Consider the following 27923-nt stretch of genomic DNA (forward strand, 5'->3'; position numbering starts at 1 on the left):
AATATAGAATAGCAGGGTAAACACACTTGCTTTACCTTCACCAAGTCCAGAAGTTAGGATCATTTGTCTTTTCCAGAAGTGGCACTTTAACAGGGGCATCTTATACGTTTATATTTGTAAGAGCTTTCTGTTGAGGTTCAATTTCTGTGAAATAAGAATCAAGGCCAGAACGGCCTGGTCACCTTAACCTTAAAAAAAAAAAAAATTTTGGTTTTTGGAGGGGAGATTGTGGTATGGGGCCCACGCATCCTTCCTCCTCTAGCCACTTTTGGCCCTGGGGACCCCATCCCCTGCGGCCCGGCCTTTTAATATTCTTCTTTTTATTATTTTTAAAATAAATGTTATATTAAAAGAGATGGGGGCGGGGTGCCTGGCCCACCTCACCTGGCCAGTTTCGGCCCAAGGACCCCATTCTCCCGGTGCCCTGCACGGCACGCATTGTGGACCACAGGGGGGAGACTGAAGGCCCCCGTGGTCCCAGCTGGCTCCCCACCTCCTTCGGTAGCTGGCATTGCCTTTGCACACAGGGAGCTGCTAAAGATGCAGCTACCTGTCTGCAAAAGCAGTTGTTTCCTCGGTTTCGCTGTATGCGGGAAGGGAAAACAGAGGAAACCTCCACTCACAGTAAGTGAGAGCTGTTGGACAGCTCTCACTTTCTCTAAGCGGAGTGTTTGCTGTGACTTGGTGGGAACTGTCAGTTGTCACCAAGTCACAGAAAATAGCTATGTCCCAGGGTTGGACACCCCCGAACATAGCAAGAGCAGACTCCGGGGGGTTGGCGGTTCCAGAGCCATTATAGGGTCCATGAGGGGGGCCATGCTGTCCCCCTCCAATGTTAAAATAGCACAGAGGAGGTGGTGGTCCCCGGGGCTGGGAGTCTGCAACTGACCCCTTTCATTATTTTTGTAATCAACCCTGGGGAGTTGTTGGTCTTTGGGGGGTGGGAGGTTCAATCCCCCTCTTACAAATTGCCCTGGGAGGTGATGGTCACCAGGGCAGGAATAAGCCTAGGAGGGTGGGCTCTGTGCGCCCCGCCCCGCCCCCCCCCCCTCCCCCCCACCCCCCTTTCCAATTTTTTTAAACATGCCCCCGGGACCTGGCCCGCCCGGGGGCTTCAATCAAACAAGCACAGGAGTCTGTGCTTGTTTTATTCTTTTAGTTGTTTACTACGAATTTGCGGTGACGTCACGAATTAGAGCTGAATATATACATATTTTTTTAAGTGTTTTTTTTTTTGCCCTGGGACTCCAGCACAAAGAGCCAAGGGGTCAGGGTGTACCTACCCTGGCCCCTTGTCTTGTTTTCCACTTTTGTTTCTGGGACTCCGTGGAAGTCAAGTCACAAGATGACTGCCAACACTTCCTGGTTTGAGGTGTTTGCAGCCAATCAGAGCTCTGCAGCTCTCTGCACAAGCATTTATTATTCGCAAAGTCATTGGGTCGATATACAAATGTATTTTCCCTTTAATATCTCAAAAACAACATAACTGATTTACACCAAATAACTGAAAAGCATAATCTGCGTACCAAAAGCTACGTTTCTGCCAAATGTGGTGTTATTTCGTCCAGCAGTTTGGGCTGCAGTTATGTTCAAAACGCCTATGGAAATTAACATAGGAAATCCACGTTTTTTTCAACATGGTCTTAACTATAACTACCTACTGTGGACCACCAGTAGATAATGTGTGAGAGAGGGAGAGGCTGGTCATCAGGCGCTTGTATTTATTCAAATGGTAGCCAATATGAGGGGATATTCCATCTATTTACTGCTATATATAAAATTGCAAGAGGCTCCTAGTCTAATGGGGACTGTTTCAAACATGGGGCTATGAAAATAACTAAACTAACTTAGTCTTTATCAAGCTGGGTTTAGAAATTTCAGACATCAGTCTGGTTTGTAGAGTTTGCAAAAAACTGAATAACTAGGTTAAAGCACAGCAGTGTTAATGATGGAAGTGATTCTTATTTCTCCCAGGGTAAACTACCAATCTTTTTTTCTCCCCCTAGCCACTCAGTAGAAGCCTGAATGCTGATGTTCCAGAACAGCTTGTAACTCCCTTAGTTTCTTTAGGTCACATTTCTATGTTGGCACCAGACCAGTTTGCTTCACCCATGAAGTCTGTGGTTGCAAATTTCATAGTGAAAGATCTCCTTATGAACGACAGGGTAAATATATTTTCTACCTTTAATAACTGTAGCTAGTACAGAGTCATACATACAACCATTTCTCTAACCCATTGTGAACAATATTCTGTTATCCAGTGTTTTACACACTTTTTCTCTACAATTTATAGTCTAACGGTGAAAGAAATGGGAAATTGTGGTCTCCAGATGATGAGGTGTCCCCAGAGGTACTGTCCAAGGTAAGATATACTTTGAGACACTCAGTACAGTTGTATGTGATAGTTTGTTCCGATTTAATCAGTAGTTTAAGGTAGTCTATCGAACAGCAAAGGAATTTTACATCTGTTGTCTAGAGAGAAAGCAATCCCACTGGAAATAGCTCCTAGACCAGCTTACCAAACTGAGTCCCCAGCCGATTTCCTATGGATTGCAAAAGAGAAATAAATAAAATTGCATTTATGTTTTGTATTTACCTTGTTGTGTTTGCTATGCTTCAGAGACAGAGGCCCGATGTCAGGCTGATTGCTGCTAATTCTTTTAACATGGGAACTGGTCTTTACTTTTCTATTTCTAACTGCAAAGTGAGACTAATTTTTAAAGTGAACTGTGTGACAGTCTTGCTGGGGCACAGGGAGTGTGAAAGGAAAGGCTGTAGGATATCACTTTTGTAACACAAGATTTAGATACCTGTACATGTTTCAGAATATATCAGCAGTTAGAAAAGCAAAAATGGAGCACTTTTTTCGTAATGCTGAAGTGTGATGAAACACATTTTAATGGGACTAAAACAAATTAAGAAACTTTTCCTTTGTGATGTGCAAATCAATCAGTCATTTAGAAGTGCAATGAATCACCCAGGTGGGTCTTAAAACACTGGGGTTGGTAGCTGCTTCATGGTGCTCTGTTCATTCGACCAGTCAGGTCTTGAGTCCTTTCCTGGATTCCCTGGAGCAGTGAGGTAGTTCTGATGTGAGGGGGAAGGTCGATCCAAGCTTTAGCCACCAGGGGCAAGAAGGACCATCATCCTTTCTTGCCTTGGTGGATACGGGGGTTTCTATGAGGAAGATGGAGGTGGATCGTAGGTGTCTGGTTGGATGGTGGAAGGTCAGTCATGCGTTTGTTAATGTATGTTGGTCGTTACTGGTGCAAGGCTTTGTATGCATGGGTCAGCATCTTGAACTGGCATCTCGTCACTAGTAGTCTTGCTCTTGAAGTTGAAGATGTGGTGGGGACACGGGTACGTGGGTGCTCCAGATTGCATGGAATTCATGATGGAAATTGCAGCTTGAGTTCTGAGAGGATCCCAGTTGATGAGCAGGTGTTCGAGGTTTGTGGGTGTGAGCAAACTGATGCTGCTGACGGCTACAGGTTGGGGTTTGAAGTGTTTGTAGATGACTGCAATCTTGTGGAATAAGTTCTTGTGAGGGGTGTGTAGGAAGCTGGATCTGTAAATACTATATCAATGTAAGATACAGTGTGCACAGAGTCCAGGAGTTCCCCAGGGGCTTAACAGAGGCTAAAGTAGATAATACTGATGCTCGTTTTGTGGTAGTGTGGTGGAACAGTTAGGCTTAACAGAGGGTAGTGTAAAGCATTTGTTGTACACACACAGAAAATAGAAGCAGCACACACTCAATGATGTTAACTCAAGACCAATGGTTTTAATATTGTAAAATGTATTTTTTTTATTTTTTGAACCACAAGATTCAAGTTGCAAACGTTTTGTATTTCACACAGGTATCAACAGTACTTTGTTTGAAATAATTAAGTAATACAGTTTTTGAATTATTGGCAATAATCTGTTTTAAAAGTGGACACTTTGTAGAATTTTCAGAAACAGTTCCTGAGGGTGAAGAAATGTTAGGTTGTTTTACAGGTAAGTACAACACTTACAGCTTCAGTCTCCGGGTTTTAGGAAGTCCACCGGTTGGGATTCAAGTTAACCCCAAACATCCACCACCAGCAACACGGGTCGGCAAAGGTGCAGAGGTCAAAGTGGAGCCATTTTAACATGAGCTTCTAAGTAAATACGTAACTGCCAAAAGGGAGTCAATTCATATGGCCTTTATTGATTTATCCAGCGCATTTGACTTGGTAAATAGGGAGAAGTTATGGCAAATCATGGAAACCGTGGGGTGCGATGCGACCCTATTGGAACTTATAAAGCGTCTCCATATGGATTTAAAGGTTTCAGTTCAGTTTGGCCCATTGGGACAGAGAACCGCCCCCATTTCCTCATTTAGGGGAGTAAGACAGGGATGTATTTTAGCCCCCTTTCTTTTTCTGATATATATAAATGGGCTGTATGACTTTTAGATAAAAAACGGGAAAGATGTACCAAAGATGGGTCAGAGATTGCTCCCAGTTTTAATATATGCAGACGATGCTGTACTTATTGCCCGCACTGCAAATGGTTTACAAGGCCTGTTGGACCTCTTTTTGAACTTCATGCTGGACCTTGATTTGAAAGTTAATTATTCTAAGACATTTGTTATGACATGCGGCCCCCGAAAAACAAAATCTAAACAATTTGCTATGGGGGGCAATATCATTAATAAGGTGAGGAATTTTTGTTACTTAGGTATGCATATAAGTTCTTCCATGCTTTGGAATACTCTGCTTAAATTTAAGACCCAACAAATGGCAAGGAATATTGAAGCGATTTTTCGTTTTACTCGAAACTTTGTCATAGACCGTCAGATCATGATGCTGTATAATTCCAAGTGTGTCTCAGCAGCCCTATATGGGGCTGGTGTCTGGGGGTCACATCAAAGTACCCACTCTCCAGCGTATTGAGAATAAATTTATGCGCAGGATACTGATGGTACCCAAGTGTATAGCAAACATAGCACAGATTTCTATATAAAGGGGCCCCTCCTCATCTAAAATCATTAGTCTCATTCTACACATCTACAAGGGTCTTGAGATTGGCTTCTAAAGCCCAAAGTAAAGAGAATATCTTGGGGAGGAAGATCCTTGAAGTACCAGGGAGCTAAACTCTGGAACTCTCTGCCAATGAACATTTGTATGATGACTCAGGAGATAGAATAACCAAGTTTTAATGGCTTTCCGAAATTCTAATAGCTAGCCAGTACCTCTCCCTATAGAAGTCGTAATATTCCTCCAGTTTGTTTTATCTTTTAGTCTGATCAGCACTACGAGGCCTCCGGGTAGTTTGCGCTATATAAGATCTAGTAACATAACATATAGCAAACATCATTAGCCACGAGGAGGTGGGCCAATGCTTTTTAGAGGACACGGTCTCTATTGCCCCCCTTTTGTTGTGGATTAGATGTTGGACGAATCCAGCGGCACGTCTTGTGCAGGAATGTATTACTGAGTGCATACAGTTGGCCAATTCGAACAGGATTCCCTGGCACTCGTATTTGCGATCATCTTTTGACAAGCTGAGGCTTAGGTATATGTTTGAAGAACCACAATTGCTAACCACAACTGTAAGGTCTCTGTTGAAATCATGTCATTCTGAGCATTCTTTAGACATAAGACTTCATAATTGTTTATAACTGAAATCTTTGGATTCCTATACTCAGATTGTTACGGCCTCACACATAGAACCCTATTTGACTTGATTTTCATGTCCAAAAATATATTCTCTTAACTCTATTTAGACTGAATTTGATTAATTTTAAGGTGGCCTTTTCCAATCAGTGTATCTGGCAAAAAGATTTACCACCTTGCCCCTGCGATGCTTAATACTTTTTTCTTTTTTGTTCCCTTTACGCTACTCCTAGAAACGTTTTTATCTTAACAATTTTACGTACATTAAGACCCATCCATTATAAGGAAGCCTTGATATATTTTCAGAAATTATCAAATGTCAAGATTTGTTTTCAGGTATTACATTTTATTAGATCATCTATTGCTATTAGGAACCGGTATTAACATTTTGTAATTTATTAATCTACTTATGCTATTTTTAAAATCTGTTTTGTTTAGAATTTTATACTACATATGTGGTTTAGGATAGTCTTATTCTATATGGAGTAAGGATTTCTATTATATTTTAGGGTATTTAAAATCTTTGGTATTATATTTTGATACTAGTAAATGTTTTGATAAGAATTATTGGAATATCCGTGAAAGAGGAATTTGGATTAGACTATTTTGTGCTCTTTTTTTGTAATCTATGTATGATATGATCTTTTGAGCTGTTTTCAAATTTGTTCTTTATTCTGTTGCCTGCTCACTTGGATATGTGATTTTATCTGTACTTTTATGGCAATTGCCGAATAAAGATCTTTGACTGACTTCTAAGGAGACGGTGGTACTTGGAATCAGGCCTGCCTGCAGGTAAGTATCCGAGGCTCAGAGGACAGACCATGGAGGATTACAAAAGCACTGAAGGGGCCACAAGTAGGCACCAAGCACATACCCTCAGTGGCACAAGGGCGGCCGGGTGTAGGGTACAAACAGGATGTCAGGTTTCCAATGCTGGTCTATGAGGAGGCTCAGGCGAGCTCCAAAGGGGGTGTCTCGGGCACACCACCAGTCGGATAGAGAGGAGGGCTGCCTGCTGAACGTTGAGGCACTGGGGGTCGGTTTCTCCAAGGCTTGGTGGCTGCCGGTGCAGTGTGTTCCTAGGCATCAGATATCTTCGTCTGGAGCTTCGTGGTCAGGGGGGACCTTGGGATTCCCTCTGCAGGTGTCGTCGTGGAGAGGTCAACACAGGGTGGGCACTTGCTTGCAATCACCTGGGGACCCTCTCTTGCTAGGTGAACCTCCTGGACATGCGCTGTGTGGGTGTCTGGTTCACAGGGGTCAAGACTCGCGCATCTGGAGTGAGGTGGGAGTCCTTAGTTGTAGGTTTCTTCAGACAGAGCCGCTGTCCTCATGTGTTCTTGGTCCTTTTGGGTGCAGGGCAGTCCTCGAGTTGGTAGAGGTCGTTAGGCATGCTGGACGCATCGCTGGGCTTTTTTCAGGTTCCTTAAAGCAGGAGACAGACCGGGAGGGCTGGGGCCAAAGCAGTTGTCTTCCTTCTTCTCTGCTTGGGGTTTCAGCTTAGCAGTCCTTCTTGTAGGTCACCAGGAATCTGGTGAGCTGGTTTCATGGAGGCCCTTAAATCCTAGATTTAGGGGCGTTTTAAGGGTCAGAAGGCAGTAGCTAATGTTGCAGAGGGTGGCTACACCCTCCTTATGCCCACTCCCTTTGGGGAAGGAGGCACATTCCGATCCCTATTGGTCCATGTCCTCCAAACCAAGATGGAGGATTCTGCAAGGAGGGAGTCACCTCAGCTCTGGACACCTCAGGGGTGGTCCTGGCTGGAGTGGTCACTCCTCCCTGTTTTCCCTAATGTTCCCGCTGGACTTGCTGCCAAAAGTGGGGCTTTGTCGGGGGCGGCATCTCCACTAGCTGGAGTGCCCTGGGGCACTGTAACCCAAGGCTTGAGCCTTTGAGGCTCACCGCCAGGTGTTATAGTTCCTGCGAGGGGGAGGTGTGAAGCACCTCCACCCAGGAAAGGCTTTGTTTCTGACCACAGAGTGCACAAAGGCAATCACCCCATGTGGTCAGAAACTTGTCTGAAAGTGGCAGGCAGGCACAGACCGGCCAGTCTTACACTAGCAGTTTGGCTAACATTCAGGGGGCATCTCTAAGTGTGCATTTTTCAATAAATTCCACACTGCCATCAGTGTGGGTTTATTGTGCTGAGGAGTTAGATGCCAAACTTCCCAGTATTCCATGAAGCCATTATGTTCGTAATGACAAACTCCCAGACCATTTACTCAATATGGCTACACTGCACTTACAATGTTTAGAATGGACTTAGGCACTGGAAGGGCATATTGCTCATGCAGTTATGCCCTCCCCTGTGGCATAGTGCACCCTGCCTTTGGGCTGCGGGCAGTGGTTGGCGGGCATGTCACCCTGAGAGGGGTGACATGTCGACTGTCTCTTTCTCCCCTCCAGCACACACAAGCTGCAAGGCAGTGTGCATGTGCTGAGTGAGCGCTCCCCTAGGGCGGCATAATACATGCTGCAGCCCTAAGAGACCTTCCCTGGCCACAGAGCCCTTGGTATCAGAGGTACCTTTTACAAGGGACTTAACTGTGTGCCAGGGCTGTGCCAATAATGGAAACAAAGGTACAGTTTTAGGGAAAGGAAACTGGTGCTGGGGCCTGGTTAGCAGGGTCACAGCACACTTTCAATCAAAGTTGGCATCAACATTAGGCAGAAAGTGTTTGGGGGGGGGGGTAACCATGCCAACAGTGGCACTTTCCTACAGGGTGATGTGGTTCTTGGTGGCTGCAGGGTTGGAGAACTTTTTCACTATTGCAAAGAGCTCCTTGCTGCAGTTTGTACTGGCTTCTATGTGGTCTGCTAGAGCATTCTTTTTTTTGTTTCTTTCAGGAGGTGGTGGCACTGGTTGAGTGCTGTTTTGAAGGTGATGTGATCTCTTGCCTCTTTGCTGGTGCCCCACTTCCGTTATAATTGTTTGCAGTTGCATTTGGTGGATTGTAGTGCCGCGATGAACCAGCTGGCTTTTATGGCGGTATCTTTTGGATTGGCTGGTTTGGCAGGGTGTGATCCACTTGCTGCCTAGTCTGAGTTGATTGTGTCTGGGAAGTGAGAGTTGTAGGAAGTTGGCTCTGTATATACTATCTCAAAGTGAGAGACAGTGTGCACAGAGTCCAAGGGTTCCCCTTAGAGGTTGATAGTGGCAAAAGTAGATAATTCTAATGCTCTATTTTATGGTAGTGTGGTCGAACAGTGGGCTTATCAGAGGGTAGTGTTAAGCATTTGTTGTACACACACAGGCAATAAATGAGGAACACACACTCAGACTTACTCCTGGCCAATAGTTTTTATATAGAAAAATATATTTTCTTTATTTTAGAACCACAAACTTCAAGATTTGAGGTAAGTACATAAAATGCAAGGTACTTCACACAGGTAAGTAGAGAACTTTGATTTAAAACTGTAGTACACACAGTTTAGGTTATTTTGACAATAAGCTATTTTAAAAGTGGACACTGCAAAAATCAACAGTTCCTGGGGCGATGAGTTTGTTTAGGTTTCTCAGGTAATAAGGCACTTACACAGTCAGCCTCCTGGGCATAGGCAGCCCACCGTTGGGGGTTCAAGGCAACCCCAAGTCACCACACCGGCAACACAGGGCCTGTCAGGTGCAGAGGTGAAAGGAGGGCCCAAAACACACAGGCGCCTATGAAGAACAGGGGTGCTCCGGTTCCATTCTGCTAGCAAGTAAGTACCTGCGTTCTCAGGGAGCAGACCAGGGGGGTTTTGTAGAGCACTGGGGGAGGGGGGAGACAAAAATAGGCACACAAAAAACACCCTCAGCTGCACAGGGGTGGCCGGGTGCAGTGTGCAAAGTAGGCGTTGGGTTTGCTATTGAAAGCAATGGAGGGACCTGGGGGTCACTTAGGTGATACAGGCAGGGCATAGGGGGGGCTTCATTGGCCAGCCACCGACTGGGCTAGGAAGAGGCCTGCTTGCTGGTCACTCCTGCACTGGAGGAGGGTGGTTCCTCTTGGTCCTGGGGCTGCAGATGCAATGGTTGGTCCAGGCGTCAGGTTCCTTGTTACCAGGCAGTCGCGGTCAGGGGGAGCCTCTGGATGCTCTCTGCAGGCGGCGTTGTGTGGGTGAAGGGGGGGGGGGGGGACACCTCAGGTTACCCACGTTGCGCCTGGTAGTCCTATCTGCGCTGTTCTCTGGAGCTCGAGCCGGGGGCATTGGGTGCAGAGTGTGAAGTCTTATGCTTCCGGCGGTAAGAGAGTTATTTGAAAGTTGCTTTAAAGTTGCAAAGTTGTTGCAGTTTTTTAACAGTGCCGCTGTTCTATGGAGTTTCTTGGTCCTTTGGGTTCAGGGCTGTCCTCTGAGTCCTCAGAGGTCACTGGTCCCTGTCGGATGCGTTGCTGTGCAGGTTCTGAAGACAGGCCGGTAGGGCTGGGGCCAAGTCAGTTGTCTCTGCGGGGCTTTCAGGTCAGCAGTCCTTCATCTTGTAGGTTGCAGGAATCTGATTTCCTGGGTTCAGGGTCGCCCCTAAATACTACATTTAGGGGTGTATTTAGGTCTGGGGAGCAGTAGCCAATAGCTACTGTCCTGGAGGGTGGCTACACCCTCCTTGTGCCTCCTCCCTGAGGGGGGAAGGGGTAGGGGAAGAAACATCCCTATTCCTTTTGGGGGAATCCTCCAAAACCAAGATGGAGGATTTCTAAATGCAGGGGTCACCTCAACTCAGGACACCTTAGGGGCTGTCCTGACTGGTGGGTGGCTCCTCCTTGTTTTCCTCATTATCTCCTCCAGCCCTGCTGCCAAAAGTGGGGGCAGTGGCCTGAGGAGCGGGCATCTCCACTAGTTGGGATGCCCTGGGGTGCTGTAACAAAAGGCATGAGCCTTTGAGGCTCACCACCAGGTGTTACAGTTCCTGCAGGGGGAAGTGAGAAGCACCTCCCCCCAGTACAGGCTTTGTTCCTGACCACAGAGTGACAAAGGCACTCTCCCCATGTGACCAGCAACTCGGCAGGCCGGCAGAAACTGGTCAGCCTAACACTAGGAGTCGAACTGGTATTCAGGGGGCATCTCTAAGATGCCCTCAGGGTGCATTTTACAATAAATCCCACACTGGCATTAGTGTGCATTTCTTGTGCTGAGAAGTTTGATACCAAACTTCCCAGATTTCAGTGTAGCCATTATGGAACTGTGGAGTTCGTGTTTGACAACCTCCCAAACCATATACTCTTTATGGCTACCCTGCACTTACAATGTCTAAGGTTTGGCTTAGACACTGTAGGGGCATAGTGCTCATGCACATATGCCCTCCCCTGTGGTATAGTGCACCCTGCCTTAGGGCTGTATGGCCTGCTAGAGGGGTGACTTACCTATGCCACAGGCAGTGTGAGGTGGGCATGGCACTCTGAGGGGAGTGCCATGTCGACTTAGTCATTTTCTCCCCACCAGCACCGTCAAGCGGTGAGGCAGTGTGCATGTGCTGAATGGTACCAGGGGTACCTTTCACAAGGGACTTATCTGTGTGTCAGGGCTGTGCCAATTGTGGTAACAAAGCTACAGTTTAGGGAAAGAACACAGGTGCTGGGGCCTGGTTAGCAGGGTCCCAGCACACTTTCAATCATAACTGGCATCAACAAAAGGCAAAAGGTCAGGGGGTAACCATGCCAAGGAAGGCATTTCTTTACAAACAGAAAAAGAGAAGAGAAATTGGTTTAGCACCCACGGATGGTGGCAGCAATTTTTAAATTAGGGGCAGAATAGAGCACAATGACTCTAAAATCCCAAAGGGATTGTCCCCAAATATAAATAAGGTGATGGTATCCCCAAATAGTTCATAGCCTATGAGAGGGCCTGTGTTGCCAGAAAACTTGACAAACCACAATTTTGATTTTTTGGACTTCTCATTGAAGACACTAGGTGGCTGGTTAAGAGGTAAAAGTGTGCATGATTATGAAGGTCCTTACAATTTAGTAATGAAAGAGCATCTGTTGAGTAATTGTGTGCAGGAAAATTTGCCTGGTAGACTAGGTCCACGTTCTCCTCAAGAAATTGGGAAGAAGGCAGTCCACAGTTGTGGGAGACCACACAAAGCAATCCAACAAGGCCACCCATCCAACCCCCCCCAGAAAAGAGGGTACCCAAAATAAGTACAAAAGGAAGCTCTTATATAGCCCCCCAAAAACATGCACAGGATGGGGAGTACATTGGGATCCTAGAAAGGCTTTGTGCCATAACTGCGAAACCAAAGGACACCTAACTGGACATCTTAACAGTCCTAACAAAAAAAATCATCTAGTGCACCTGCAGTACATGTAGTGGTAAGTCTCCAGATGGGGTTCCAAGTAGGCCCTGACCAGGTCAGTGAGCCTACTGAGGTAACTTCATTCTCAGAGGGTGAGGTAGATGCAGCTGCCCTGGCTGTCTGGCCCAGTAGTCTGGAGAGATATGGACAACAGCCTTATATAAATGCAATTCAGGTTGAAGCACTGAGAGATACTGGTGCCAGAGTTACCTTGGTGTCAAAGCAACTGGTGTCATCAGACCAGTATCTTTCTGGAAAGACACATACTAATCTCACCGCTGACAATCAGGTTAAGGTCCATCACAGGGCAGTGGTGTCCTTAGAATGGGGAGGGGGTAACTGGCCACAGAAGGTGGTGGTACTTCCTGCTATTCCTGTCCAATGACTGTTATGGAATGATATGGATTCCTCAGCCTGGGCTGAGGTTGAAAGAAAGACCTATGTAGCTATGCTGGGTAGCTCTGAGTGGGTGTGCATCAAAACCAGAGCAGAAAGCAAAGCACAGGGTGACAAAGTAGAGTTAGAGCGTGGAATATTGGCCCAACCTACCAAGAGAAAGGACAGGATGCCTGAGGGAGCAGATCACAGAGCAGAATCTCTCTCCTCAGGGAGAAGACCTAACATCGCCAGAGGGAACTAAGCCTCAGGAGCTTGGGTCTTACAGAGCTCCTAGAACCAGGGTGATCCTCAGGGAAGATCTGAGCCAGGGACAACAAACCATTCCCACTCATGAAGGCCTGAGGCAGCAGGCTGCTGCATAGGAAAAAAGGTTTGTTAGTGGTATCTACAGGACATATTGTGAGGAGGGGCTCCTGTATACTGCAGCCTGAAACCTCAAACCTGTGCCACCAGGAGACTGGTAGTGCCTCAGAAATGCAGAGCCTTTCTCCTAATACAGGTCTATGATAACCCCTTAGCTGGGCATCTTGGCCAGACAAAAACATGGAGTTGGTTGTTCAACCACTTCTCCTGGCCAGGAAAGTCCCAGAAAGTAAAGGAGTTTTGTTACTTCTGCATCACCTGGCAAGCCAGTGGCAAGACAGGTGGACAACCAAAGGCACCCTTAATTTCCCTTCCAGTAGCTGGGGTTCCCTTTTGAAAGGGTTGGGATTGACAGTGTTGGTCCCCTTGACCCTTCAACCTCATCAGGGAACAGATTTATACTGGTGGTAGTGGAGCATGCCACCACGTACCCAGAAGCACCCCCCCGCCCCAGGACTTCTACTGCAATAGCTATGGCCCTCATTGGTAAATTTTCCAGAGTGGGCTTTCTTACTGGGGTGGTGTCTGAGACAGAGATACTAACTTCATGTCTGGCTGCTGAAGCACATGTGGGCCGAATTCGGTGAGACTTTTAAGTTCCCAACTACATATCACTCCCAATGCAATTGTCTTGTTAAGAGAATTAACAAGACTCTCAAAGGCTTGATAGGTGGGCTCCCTGCAAAACTGAGGAGATGGGGTTTCTTACTCCCTTGTCTGTTTTTTGCCTAAATGGAGGAGCCTGAGAAAGTAGTGGGTTTCTCCACATTTGAACTTTTGTTTGGTCATCCTGTTAGCGGGCCACTTTGTCTTGTAGAAGAAGGATCTCCCAGAGTGCCCAAGCAGGACATAGTGGATTATATGCTTGGCCTATGTTCAAGGATGGCTGAGTACAGGAAAAAAGCAAAGAAAATTCCTGAGTTCAGCCAAGAGCTCCAAAATCTCTGGTTTGACCAAAAAGCTGCACTGGTTGTATACCAACCTGGGTAAAAGGTATGGGTTTTGGAGCCTGTGGCCACCTGGGCCCTCCAAGACAGGTGGAGTGGACCCTACCCCATTCTAGAGAAGAAAGTGAAAGTCACCTAGCTGGGCTTTGGCACTTGCAGGAATACCAAAAGGGTAATCCATGTAAACTGCCTGAAACCCTTTCATTACTGAGCTGAGGTGACCATGCTCACGGTCACGGATGAGGGACAGGAAATTGAGTGAGTCTCTCCCTTATCTCCTCTCCAACAATCCCAAGGATGGCTTAGTTGAGGGAGTAGTCTTTTCTGACACCCTGTCTGACCAGCAGCAGACTGACTGCAGGCAGGTCCTGCACCAGCTTGCTGAACTCTTCTCCTTCACCACTGGCAGAACTACCTGTTGTACCCATGATGTGGACACTCGAGACAGTTTACTTGTCAAAACCAAAATCTGCATACAATCTGACCATGTCAAGGAGAGCATCAAAGCTGGGATGAGCAAGATGCTGGAATTGGGAGTCATTGAGCACTCGGAGTCCCTGGGACAGCCCAGTCATGCTAGTCCTCAAATATCATTCCTAGGGTGGAAAGAAAGAGTTGAGGTTCTCTGTAGACTAGAGATTTCAGTGCAGTAACCAAGACAGATGCCTACCCAATTCCAAGAGCTGATTAACTCCCTTCACTGGTTGGGATCAGCCAAATATAAGTACTTTTGATCTCACATCAGGGTACTGGCATTTAGGCGTGACTCCAGGAGCAAAAAAAAATCTGCATTTTTCACTCCTGGTGGGCAGTATCAGCCCACACTAGGAGTTGGTAGGTTTCCAGGGGGCACCTCTAAGGTGCCCTCTGAGTGCATGTATTAATAAACCCATCACTGGATATTTATTAATAAGAGATGTTTGATGCCGAACATCCCTATTTGTCAGTGAAGCCATTATCTAGCTAGGGGACCTCTTACTGACCAGTGTCCAGCTTATGTACTTAAAATGGCTTCACTGTTCACTTATTACGTCTGAGAATCGTCACATACGTAGCAGGGGCATATTTGCTCATGCAGGTATGCCCTCACATGCAATGTAATGCACTCTGCCTTTAGGGCTGGAAGTCTGCTAGAAGGTTGTCTTACATATATTGCATACAGTGTAAAGGGGACAGGGCACACAGGCTGTGTGCTATGTTGTGTTTTCATTTTAGCTCTGCACTAAGACACGCAGCCTGCGAAAGCAGCACTGTGTGCACTTAGTGAGGAGGGTCCCTGAGGGTGGCACATTTTGTGCTGCAGCCCTCATGAGATTTCCTTTAGTACCCAATGCCCTATGTACCAGCTGTACCATTTACTAAGCATTTATAGTGGTAGCTAAAGGTTTGCCAATTGGGGAAAAACAATAGTAGTTTTAGGGAAAGAGATCTGGCACTGGGCACCTGTTTAGCAGGGACCCAATGCACTTCCAGTTGAAATTGCAGCAGAACCCAGGCAAAAAGTGGCATCAAAAGAGGCACTTTCATACACTATCAAGGCAAGCACGTTCCTGGTAGGATAGGGTCAGGATGTATAGTTGGGGCACCTGGTATTTGGTGGCTAAGTTCAACCACTCCAACCCAGGATCCAGACTATTCTGGGCTGGTAAGCTCCAACAACCCAAACCCAAGTTAAGGCATTCCTTGGCTTGACTGGGTAACTGAAGGTTTGTAAAGGTCCATGGCACCATTGAAGGGTGGGCATTGCCTACCTGCACCGCCTGGACATCTCCGAGCGGTCTGGACTCTGTCCGTTTCTTTTTCAGGTCCTTGTTTTACGAAATCCACCTTTGGGTTCCACTGACCTGGTCCACGGTTTCGACAGTTGCTGGACCAACAAGGCTCCCACTGACTCTAACGAAGGTTTCTGACGTCTCCTTACCCCTGTGCACCTGGGCTCCCTGGTGTAGGTACTCCACTTTCCTGGGTATCCATGGGTAGGGGCACTATCGAACCTTCCTTGTGCCAACTGGTTTTCTTCAGGGTCCTCTGGGAATGGTCCTGAATCCTGAAAACTCCAACCGTGACAGTCCTGTGTACCTATGAGTCTAACACAGGACGGACGCCTGGGGGATTTTTATTACTTATCTTGGGTGATTTCGTAACCCCCCAGCCCCTGGGATCCTAACACACTTACCTTGGTTGGGCACCACCATTCTTATACAATTTTCTTAGTATATAGTTGCCCCCCCACCCCCCCACCCCCCAAAATAAGGCTCCATGTATTTCTATTATTTTTCGGTTTGTTTCTAAGTATATTTTTTGTGTGTAGATATCTCCAAGTGGAGATACACCAATGTTAGGATAGTACTAGTGTTATAATAAAGAATACTTTTTTTGTAACACTTCGTGTGGTTCCTTCTTGTGTGAACATAACTGACTGACTCCTGTGGTATTGTAAGTGCTTTACACTCCTCCTTGATAGGCCTGGGCTGCTCTCCACAGCTACCCCTAGAGAGCTTTGGTTATCTAGTACCAAAACACTATTGTTAGGGGTTTCCTGGGCTCAGCATAGGGTGCCACTCCATAGGTGTATGCCATAAACTGAGCCAGACTCCCATAGGGTACTGCAACCAGAACCCAGCTCCCTTCACACAATCAGGACTATTATGCGCCTGTTTAGGGATGATGGCCCCCTGCATTACCGTGGTTTCCCATGCGAGACTCCGTATGCGTCCCCTAAAGCAGTATGGCTCATCAGTGATCTCAATCGCAGTGTCACCTAGATGATCTAGTGTTGTTACTCCGCCATACTCAACTGCTGTCTGCAATGGTGGAACACCGCCAACCTGTTGAAAGGGTGGCCTTTCCTGGACGTTGTGCCTCGAGTCATTCTCACCACAGATTCATCATTGATGGATAGGGGTGCTCACCTTCAAGACTTCACTGGACAGGGCCTCTGAGATCCAGTTCGCCAGTCCCTAGTCATCAGTTACTATGAGCTTCAAACATGGTTGAAGGCGTTTCTCACTTGTCTCACAAGGTTGTCTGTTTGCATGGACAACATGACAGCCATGTATTACTTATAGAAACAAGGGGGAATACTGTCGTCCCAATTGTCACAACTCTCTGACGATATGGAAGAGGACACACCACCACCACATTCACCTTTTGGTAGTGTATCTCCTAGGAATGGACAGGATGCAGCAACAAGTCCACAAATGGGAACTCCACATGCAAGTCCTTCAAAAATGCTTGCTGAAGTAGGGAACTCCTCAGGTAGACCTTTTTTGCCACAGAAGAGAATGCAAAGAGAATGCAAATTGCCCAAGCTTCGCCTCGAGGTATGGATATTTGCTTACCCTTCCCACCTCTCCCTTTGATACCTTTTCTGGTTTGGAGGATCAAACAAACATCTCTCACCATGATCCTTGTATCTCCCATTTGGATGTGTCAACCATGGTTCTTTCCACTTCCGGACCGCTCAGCAGTACCCCCCCAAAAAAAAATCTCCAGCAGGCTGGAATTTCTAACTCAAAATCAAGGACAGATAAGACATCCAGACCCCAAGTCAATTAACCTTGCAAAATGTATCCTGAAGTCATAAAGTTTGATTATTTAGAAACTGCTGCTGAGTGGATGGATATTCTCAAAGAAGCGCATTGACCCACAACCAGAACATGCTATGCTGCAAAATGGAATTTTTGTATGCTACTGCCAAACCCAAACGTATTAGTCCCATTAAAGTTACTGTTCAAGACATTGTTTATTAGCTCCATTTACAGAAAGGAAATTTAGCGTACACTTCTATTCCCTTATATCTTGCAGCTAAATGGTGTTCTTATTTGCCATCACATCATTCCGACGTGTTAGTGAGTTTTAGGCCGTAACTTTGGAAGAATCTTTCTTCCAAATTCACACAAACCTGAGGTTCCTTCCTAAAGTGGCTTCTCCGTTCCATATCAACCAATCCAATGAGCTACCAGTCTTCTTTCCGCAGTCTTCCTCTGTTGCAGAAAGCTCTACACGCTCTAAATGTTAAACAAGCACTTATGTTTCACATTGACAGAACCAAAGACTTCAGTGAAACTAAACAGCTCTTTCTAGCCTTTTCACTGCCTCACAAAGGCATTACATTACCCAACAACAGCATAGCTAGATTGATAGAAAGTATATACAGACTTTCTATCCTAAAGCAGAGAGACAGTTAACTGTTACTCCTAGAGCACATTCTACTAGGAAAAAGGAGACGCTATGGCTTTTCTTGGACACATCCCTATAGCTGACCTTTGTAAGGCAGCTACTTGGTCTGCATCACGCAACTTTAACAAAGCTTTACTGTTTGGATATACTAGCACATCAGCAAGCCAGTGTAGGTTAAGCTGTGCTACAGACACTTTTCCAGTCAAATGCAACTCCCACAGGCTAGCCACCACTTTTCTGGAGGGATTGCTTTACAGTGTATGCAGTGCATGTGTATCTAGAGACCCACATGCCATTGAACGTAACATGGTACTTAACCAGTAAGCATCTGTTCGTAGAATATAGTGCTGCAGATTCATATGCACCCTCCCTCCTCTTTGGACGCCTGTGGCCGTTCCAGTTACTTTATATTTGTATATACTTGTTCATATGTAGCTCATTTCCATGGACATCTTTCTCTATTCTTGTTCTACACTCCTTTTCTCACCCACCTGCGGGAAAACAATCTAACAAAGGAGCTGATGCTCATGTGCAGTATCACAGTGAAGGAGTCAGTCGATCCTATGACTCAAAATGCTAAATCGAAGAAAAACAACTTGCAACACTCCGGACCCAGCACTAGTTGGCTGCACTATGCATAGTGTGTGAATTTACAGCACAACATGCCATGAACAAGTAAGTAACATTTCCTTTCAGGAAGTTGGTTGTGTTGGTGCCACTGAGGTAATCGAGGTTTGCCTTTGGCACACCAGGTGATAAATATTTGCTGAAAACTTTCCACACTATCATTTGTGTGCTGTGGAAAAGTGTTGCTTCACTGAATACTTGGAAGGTTGGTATCGAACTTCTCAGCACAATAAACCCACTCTAATGCCAGTGTGGATTTATTCAAAAATGCACGCAGAGGGCATCTTATAGATGCCCCCGTATTTTAGCCAAACTGCTAGTGTAGGACTGATAGGTCTGTGCCAGCCTGCCACTTTCAGACAAGTTTCTGACCACAGGGGGTGAGTACCTTTGTGCACCCTGTGGTGAGAAACAAAGCCTGTCCTGGGTGGAGGTGCTTCACATCTCCCTCGACAGGAACTGTAACACCTGGCGTGAGCCTCAAAGGCTCAAGCCTCGGATTACAATGCCCCAGGGCACTCCAGCTGCCGGCCCCCTAGATAAAGCCCCACCCCACTTTTGGCAGCAAGTCCGATGGGAAAATCAGGGAAAAGAGTGAGGAGTGACCACCTCAGCCAGGACCACCCCTAAGGTGTCCAGAGCTGAGGTGACCCCCCCCCCCCCCCCGCCCCTCCCTGCAGAATCCTCCATCTTGGTTTGGTGGACGGGGACCAATAGGATTAGGTTTGTGCCCCCTCCCCTCCCCCAAGGGAGTGGGCAAAAAGAGGCTGTGGCCACCCTTGGAGACAGTAGCCATTGTCTACTACCCTGTAACCCCTAAATCTAGGATTTAAGGGCTTCACTGAACCCACCTCACCAGATTCCTGGCGACCTAACAAGGACTGCTAAGCTCAAACCCCAGCAGAGAAGAAAGGCTACAACTGCTTTGGCCCCAGCCCTACCGGACTGTCTGCTGCTTCAAAGAACCTGCAAAAAGAACAGTGACGCATCCAGCAGGACCAATGACCTCTGCCAAGCTCCAGAGGACTGCCCTGCACCCAAAAGGACCAAGAAATCCTGAGGGGACAGCAGCCCTGACCAAGAAGAAACCAACAACTTCCACCTCACTCCGAATGCGTAAGCCCTAACCACTCTGCACCGGACGCTCACTGCCCATGTCCAGGTGGCCCAACCAGCTAGAGAGGATCCCCAGGTGTTTCTGAGCAAGGACCCACCCTGGGTTGACCTCTCCACCCCTCCATGACGACGCCTACATAGGGAATCCCGAGGACCCACCCTGACCTTGAAGCTCCGGATGAAGATATCAGACGCCTAAAGACACACTGCACTTGCAGCCCCCAGGCCTTGGAGAAAGACACCCGGTGCAGCCACGTTCAGCAGGCAGCCCTCCTTCCTGTCCAACCAGTGGTGCACCCGAGACAGCCCCCTGGACCTCGCCTGAAGCCTCTGAGTGACCACCGGGATCTCCTCATAGACCAGCATTGGAATCTCAACGTCCTGTTTGCACCCTGCATCCAGCTGCCCTGTGCTGCTGAGGGTGTGGTTGGTGCCTACTTGTGGCCCCTCCAGTGCTCCTCTAATCCCCCCTGGTCTGCCCTCCAGAGTCCAGCTTACTACAGTTATCCTGTGAAGGAAGAACAATGTTCAGCAAACAGGATTAACAACGACATAGGATGTAGAGCTTAGGGAGCAAAGGAAAGTACTGGCCACTGATCAGAACCACACTAACAGGGCACACCGGGGCGGCCTGGTGTAAAGTTTCTGGTGCACAATGGTTCTCTATGGGGGTTGGACCTCGTGACACCGGGCTGCCGGCTCTGACTAGGAAGCCAGTCAGGGACAACAAGCAGGTAGGTAGTAGACTTGGGGTTCCCGGCATGTTGAGTCTGCAGTCTTCGTCAGGGTCAGTCAGGGATGAACCCTGGGTGGACTTGAGTTCTTAGGAGCCGGGGGACGTCGTTGACAGAAGTGACCCACCTCAGATGGGGTCAGAGGCAAAGGGTGCAGTGGTTGCTGGAGGTGTCTGGTTTCCTCTCACCACAAGGCTGCTGGAGAAGGCGGGGGTCCTGCGTGCAGAGATTGCAGGTGTCTCAGGTGAGTCTTCATTGGATGAGACCAGACTGGACTCAGTCTCTGGGCAGCTGGGGACCCGCATTGGCACAGTTGGTTGGCTTCACCTCAGGTTGTGGACGTCAGGTGTAGTGGTCACTTCGTGTCTAGTCTTTAGGTTTCCTGAAGCTGTAGAGTCTTTTCTTGGAGTTTCAGAGCAGGTCCACTGCTCACAGGAGACCTGTCTCTATTGAAGGTTGGCTTCTTGGGCAGAGTCTTTTGAGGTCAGCAGGCTGTCCAGCGTGGCCAGCTGCTGCTTCTTTTTCCTCTTCTGCGGGTGCGTCACCTTAGCCCTGGTGGCCCAAATCCTTCCAAGCAAGATGGAGGAATTGGAATAGTAGTGTTCACTTCTGCTCATCCACCTTAGGGGTGGGTCTGGCATGGAGTAGGTATTCCTTTAATTTATTTTCCTGCCTGTGGTTTCACCAAAAGAGGGCCAGGGCAGGGGGGTTGGTTATCTCCACCAGGACTAGTCAGCACACTAGCAGTCAGGTAGGTTTTCAGGGTGCAGTTCTAAGGTCAGTGAGGGTTTATTATTCTGAGATGTTCGATTTGAAACATCCAAGGATTCAGCGAAGCAATCATGTAGCTGGGGAACTCGTAATGACTAGTGTCCAGTACATGCATTTAAAATGGCTTCCCTGCGCCCTTAGTATGTCTCCGAATCGCCAGAGACCTAGCAGGAGCAGATCTGCTCATGCATATATGCCGCCACCTGTGCCTTGATGCACCCTACCTTAGGGGAGACTTGCACAGGGGTGTGTGACAGGTTGTTTTTTCAATTTAGTCTGCACCAACACATGCAATAGCAGCACTGTGTGGCTTTGGTGAAGGGTCCCTAAGGGTGGCACAATTGCTGCTGCAGCTCTCAGATACCTTTGTTAATATCCCAGGCCCTAGGTACCAGGGTTACCAAGTACTAGTGACTGATGTTGGTAGCTAGAGATTTTGTCAGTTGTCCAAAACAGATGTGCAGTTTTGGGGAAGGAGATCTGGCACCTTGGGACCTGTATAGCAGGGGCCCAGTGCACTATCAGCCAAAGCCACTTCTGAAACCAGGCAAAAGAAGGGGCTAACCATGTCAAAAATGGTGCTTTCCCACAATGTCTCTTTTGGGACCTGGTCAAAACCCACCATAAGGGAGTTAGGTGGTCCATGTTTCCACCTCTCATGTCAATCCTGGAGCGTTCCCTACCGCTCCAACGGTTATGGAATCCAAAAGGCTTGCAACACTTACCAAGATGTGTTTTATTCTTCCAACCTAGCATTCCGGTCTGTAAACATCGCACGCCCGTTGAGCCACTATTACCATGCTCTGTGAGATACAGATGCGCATGAGGTGTCCAGAGCCATTCTCTGCCAGGCTGTAGCAGACGAGGACATGAGGCAAAGTTCACAGTCAAATGTGGTCTGGACATGACTGACTGGCTAGGCAGAAGGGCTTCATCAAGAGTGGCCCTTAGGCACCACGCTGGACTTCACACTACTATCTTTTCGGGGGATGTCACGTCATCTTTGATGGAAATGCCCTTTGATGATTCCTGTCTCTTCAAAGACAAAAAAGCACTTGGCGCTGGAGAGGTTTTAAGACAGTCTGGCTGTGGCCCAGTTTTGGGGGTTTTCTTCTACTGTGCTACACCCTAGTCTGCTTTTTGTCCCTTCTGTAGCTATGGAAGAGGCTACCAATCGTGCCAGTTCCTGCCCAGCCCCCATGCTGCGCATCCTGCCCTACCCCAGCATGTCGGAAGGTGCAATATCCACAAGCCACGTGGATCAGGCAGCCAGAGGTCAGGTCAGTCCACCACCCCTCCCTCCGCTGCGGCCTCCAAACCCTATTAATCTGCCCTTATACCCTCATAGAAGCCCAGTTGGTGGCATCTGTCATCATCTGTCCCACTGGCAGTCCATAACATCGGCCAGGTGGGTTTTGCAGTTGGTCCGAAAGGGCTACTCCCTTCCTTTGTTTTCTTCTCCCCACATGCCACCATCTCAAGTCAGGCAGATAGAGGATCATCTTTCTCTCCTCAGCAAGCAAGTTGCAGCTTTCTTCACCAAGTGAGCCATAGAGGGGGGTCCATACGCCAGAAGAGTGTCCTGTTGCAATTCCCACTTCTTTCTAGTGCTGAAGGATGAAGGCTTTCTTCCTATCCTATATCTGAAGTCCCTCAACTACTTCCTTAAGAAGGAGAAATTCAAAATGCTCACCTTGGCTCAGATTCTGCCTGCCTTGGACTGCATGGTGACATTGAAGTTGCATGATGCCTATTTTCCTGTCCCTGTCCACAGATGTTACCTGTGGTCTTCCGTCGGCCTCTAGCATTTCTAGTTTGCTGTGCTCCTCCTTGGCCTGACCTGCACCTAGGGGTGTTCACCAAAATGATGATGGTAGTTGTAGTTCACCTGCGGAGGTAGAGTTTGTCTTTCCCTATCTTGACGATTGGCTGTTGAAGGTGGGTTCACCTCAGGCGGTCATCTCCTTCCTCCAAACTGACGGGCCTCCTGCACTAGCCGGAGTGCACTTTAAATGTGGTGAAGTCACACCTGACACCCTCTCAGATGCTACCTTTCGTCAGAGCTGTCCAGGACACTGCAGTTTCGAGCCTATCCTCCTAAGCGATGAGTCCAGGATATTCAGGCTATTGTACTGATGTTTCAGCCTCTATCCTGAGTGTGAGACACTCTGAGGCTTCTGGAACTTAAAGCTTCCTGTATCCTGCAAGTAACAAATGCTCATTGGCAAATGCCGGCTCTATAGTGGAACCTCAAGTTCCAATGGGCACAGCATTGCGGTAACCCCTGTAACGTGGTCCAGATCCCAGAGGGAATTGCAAAAGACTTTCAGTGGTTGCTAATGAACCACTATTGGGACAACTGCAGATCCCTCTCCCTTCCTGCAAATAAGACAGTAGTGACAGGTATGTTACTCCTGGGATGGGTGGCCATCTGGGAGGGGTGAAGATCAAAGGACTCTGGTGTAGAAAGCTGGCTCTATATATACTATAGCAAAATGAGGTATAGTGTGCACGGAATCCAGGGGATCCCCAGAAGCATTACAGAGGTTTAAGTAGATAATACTAATGCTTTCATTTGTAGTAGTGTGGTTAAGCAGTTAAGCTCATCAGAGGAGAGTGCTAAGCATTTGTTGTACACACACAGTCAAGAAATGAGGCATACACAATGACTAACTCTAGGCCAATGTTTATGTATAAAATATATATATATATATATATATATATATATATATATATATATATATATATATATATATATATATATATATGTTCGGTGGCATGTGTAGCTGCAGATACACATGCTGTGCATAGTCCGCCGTCTGGTGTTGGGTCGGAGTGTTACAAGTTGTTTTTCTTCGAAGAAGTCTTTTCGAGTCACAAGACCGAGGGACTCCTCCCACTTCGGTTCCATTGCGCATGGGCGTTGACTCCATCTTAGATTGTTTTTTTTCCGCCATCGGGTTCGGACGTGTTCCTTTTCGCTCCGTGTTTCGGGTCGGAAAGTTAGTCAGAATCAACGGAAAATTCGTCGGTATTGTTTCGTTTGGTATCGGGGTAGTTAGGGCAAATCGACACCGAGCTTTAAAGAGCTCCGGTAACCCTTTGGGGTATTTTCGATCCCCCGTCGGGGCCTGGTCGGCCCGACCGCGTGCAACATCGAGACTGATGGAACGGACCCCGTTCCGATTCTGTCCTAAATGCCACAGTAAATATCCTTATACAGACCAACATTTGGTCTGTAACTTGTGCCTGTCCCCCGAGCACAAGGAAGAGTCGTGTGAGGCCTGTCGCGCGTTTCGGTCGAGAAAAACGCTCAGGGACCGAAGAGCCAGGAGGTTGCAGATGGCTTCCACGCCGACAGGACAAGGGTTCGAGGAGGAGGAAGAAGAAGAAACTTTCTCCATCCTCGAAACGGATTCCGAAGAATTCGACGTCGACGAGCAACCAACCGTGAGAAAGACGTCGAAAGAAAGAACACACGAAAAAACAGACAAAGCCCAGGGGACGCCACTGCCAACAGGCCATGGCATAACCCATAAAGTAGGTGACCGTCCATCGGCACCGAAAAAGGGCGAGCTGGTGCCGAAGTCGTCCGACTCAGGTCGAGACACAGGCACGCAACACTCTCGGGACCGAGAGAGTGGTGCAGAAAAGGCTCGACACCGAGATAGCGCACCGAAGCTGCTCGGCACAGAGATAGCGGCACCGAAGATGGTCGGCACCGAGAGGCCAAGACACCGAAAAAGAGAAAGATCTCGTCGGAGCCGAAAACAACTAAAGACACGGTTTTGGTGCCAAAACACCCGGCAACTGAACCAAAAACCAGTTCCTACTCAGAGGAACAATCACTGTCCTCCCAACTAAAAAGACACAGATTTGAGGAGGAATTACAAACTACAGAGGTAGATCACACGCAAAAGCGGATCTTTATCCAAAGGGGTACAGGGAAAATCAGCACTCTTCCCCCAATCAGAAGGAAAAGGAAACTTGACTTCCAGCAACAAGACAAGCCACCACAAGCAAAGGTGGTAAAGAGGGTAACTCCACCACCCTCTCCACCACAGTCAACTCATGTATCACCGGCACAGACTCCACCACAATCACCAGCTCATACCACCATGAGCCAGGATGATCAGGCAGCATGGGACCTCTATGATGCTCCAGTATCGGACAATAGTCCAGAGTCGTACCCAACTAAACCCTCACCACCTGAGGACAGTACAGCATATGCACAGGTGGTAGCTAGGGCAGCCGAATTTCATAATGTATCTCTACATTTGGAGCCTATTGAGGATGACTTCCTCTTTAACACCCTGTCCTCCACCCAAAGCCATTATCAAAGCCTTCCCATGCTTCCGGGAATGCTAAGGCACGCTAAACAGATTTTCAAGGAGCCTGTTAAAAGCAGAGCAAGAACTCCAAAGGTGGAGAAAAAATACAATGCACCGCCCACAGACCCTGCTTTTATTACATCACAACTGACACCAGATTCAGTAGTCGTAGGAGCAGCTCGTAAAAGAGCCAACTCGCAGACATCAGGCGACGCACCACCTCCAGACAAGGAGAGCCGCAAGTTTGATGCAGCTGGGAAAAGGGTTGCAGCACAAGCTGCAAATCAGTGGCGCATCGCCAACTCGCAAGCACTCCTAGCGCGATACGACGGGGCCCATTGGGACGAGATGCAGCATCTCATCGAGCACCTCCCCAAAGAATTCCAGAAACGAGCGAAACAAGTGGTTGAAGAGGGGCAAAATATCTCCAACAACCAAATACGTTCTTCTATGGATGCAGCAGATACAGCTGCAAGAACAATAAATACTGCTGTGACAATAAGGAGGCACGCATGGCTGTGCACATCTGGCTTCAAACCTGAGATACAACAGGCAGTGCTCAATATGCCGTTCAATGAACAACAATTGTTTGGCCCAGAAGTGGACACTGCAATTGAAAAATTAAAAAAGGACACTGACACAGCCAAAGCCATGGGCGCACTCTATTCCCCGCAGGGCAGAGGCACATTTGGCACATTTCGCAAAACAACTTTCAGAGGAGGGTTTCGAGGTCAAGCCACAGAAGCCAGCACCTCACAAACAAGACCACCTACCTACCAGGGACAATATCAAAGGGGTGGCTTTTGAGGCCAATACAGAGGGGGCCAATTCACAAGAAACCGGGGAAAGTTTCAAGGTCCCAAAACCCCTCAAAATAAACAGTGACTCACAGGTCACACAACCCCTTCACACAACACCAGTGGGGGGAAGACTAAGCCAGTTCCACAAATCATGGGAGAAAATAACAACAGACACTTGGGTCTTAGCAATTATCCAACATGGTTATTGCATAGAATTTCTCCAACTCCCTCCAAACGTCCCACCGAAAACACACAATATGTCAAAACAGCATATAGACCTTCTAGGACTTCTTGCACATGCGGTCCTTACAACATTGCCTAGCATCACAATGGTCACATGCACAGGGTCAACTTCTAGATCTGGTGTTGATAGACCGCCAAACATACATCTCGCTTCTATGGTGGAACAGTACAAATTTAAACAAAGGGCGGCCTTTCCAAGACCCAGTGCCACAATACGTGATAACAGATGCTTCCATGACAGGGTGGGGAGCACACCTCAATCAACACAGCATCCAAGGACAATGGGACGTACATCAAAGAAAGTTTCATATAAATCACCTAGAATTGTTAGCAGTATTTCTAGCGTTGAAAGCATTCCAACCAATGATAACCCACAAATACATTCTTGTCAAAACAGACAACATGATGACAATGTATTATTGAAACAAACCGGGGGGAACACACTCAACACAGTTGTGTCTCCTAACACAAAAAATATGGCATTGGGCAATTCACAACCACATTCGCCTAATAGCACAGTTTATTCCAGGGATCCAGAACCAGCTAGCAGACAATCTCTCTCGGGATCACCAACAGGTCCACGAATGGGAAATTCACCCACAAATCCTGAACACTTATTTCCAAGTTTGGGGAACACCTCAAATAGATCTGTTTGCAACAAAAGAAAACGCAAAATGCCAAAACTTCGCATCCAGGTACCCACACCGGCAATCTCAAGGCAATGCTCTATGGATGAATTGGTCAGGGATATTTGCGTACGCTTTTCCCCCTCCCCCTCTCCCTCTCCTTCCATATCTAGTAAACAGATTGAGTCAAAACAAACTCAAACTCATACTAATAGCACCAACATGGGCAAGACAACCTTGGTATACCACACTACTAGACCTGTCAGTAGTACCTCATGTCAACCTACCCAACAGGCCAGATCTTTTAACACAACACAAACAACAGATCAGGCATCCAAACCCAGCATCGCTGAATCTAGCAGTTTGGCTCCTGAAATCCTAGAATTTGGACACTTAAACCTCACACAAGAGTGTATGGAGGTCATAAAACAAGCTAGAAGACCATCCACTAGACACTGCTATGCAAGTAAATGGAAAAGATTTGTTTGTTACTGCCATAATAATCAAGTCCAACCATTGCATGCATCTCCAAAAGATGTAGTAGGATATTTACTACATTTACAAAAATCAAATCTAGCTTTCTCTTCCATAAAAATACATCTCGCAGCAATATCTGCTTACCTGCAGATTACTCATTCAACTTCCCTATTTAGAATACCTGTCATTAAAGCGTTTATGGAGGGCCTAAAGAGAATTATACCACCAAGGACACCACCTGTTCCTTCATGGAACCTCAACATTGTCTTGACAAGGCTCATGGGTCCACCTTTCGAACCCATGCATTCTTGTGAAATGCAATACTTAACGTGGAAAGTTGCATTTCTCATTGCCATCACATCTCTAAGAAGAGTAAGTGAAATACAGGCGTTTA

The 27923-nt window shown here is 47.3% G+C and overlaps 1 protein-coding gene across 1 annotated transcript in view; it reads left to right on the forward strand.

Moving 5' to 3' along the window:
* Positions 1-27923, forward strand: part of PDS5A (PDS5 cohesin associated factor A) — an 831005-nt gene that overhangs the window by 432309 nt on the left and 370773 nt on the right. Inside the window, exons 21-22 of the mRNA XM_069202018.1 lie at positions 2007-2165; positions 2294-2362. Of these exons, the coding sequence (XP_069058119.1) occupies positions 2007-2165; positions 2294-2362 (228 nt within the window). The remainder of the gene's footprint in view (positions 1-2006; positions 2166-2293; positions 2363-27923) is intronic.

The sequence above is a fragment of the Pleurodeles waltl genome, chromosome 1_2 (assembly GCF_031143425.1).
Source record: "Pleurodeles waltl isolate 20211129_DDA chromosome 1_2, aPleWal1.hap1.20221129, whole genome shotgun sequence".
NCBI classification, from domain to species: domain Eukaryota; kingdom Metazoa; phylum Chordata; class Amphibia; order Caudata; family Salamandridae; genus Pleurodeles; species Pleurodeles waltl.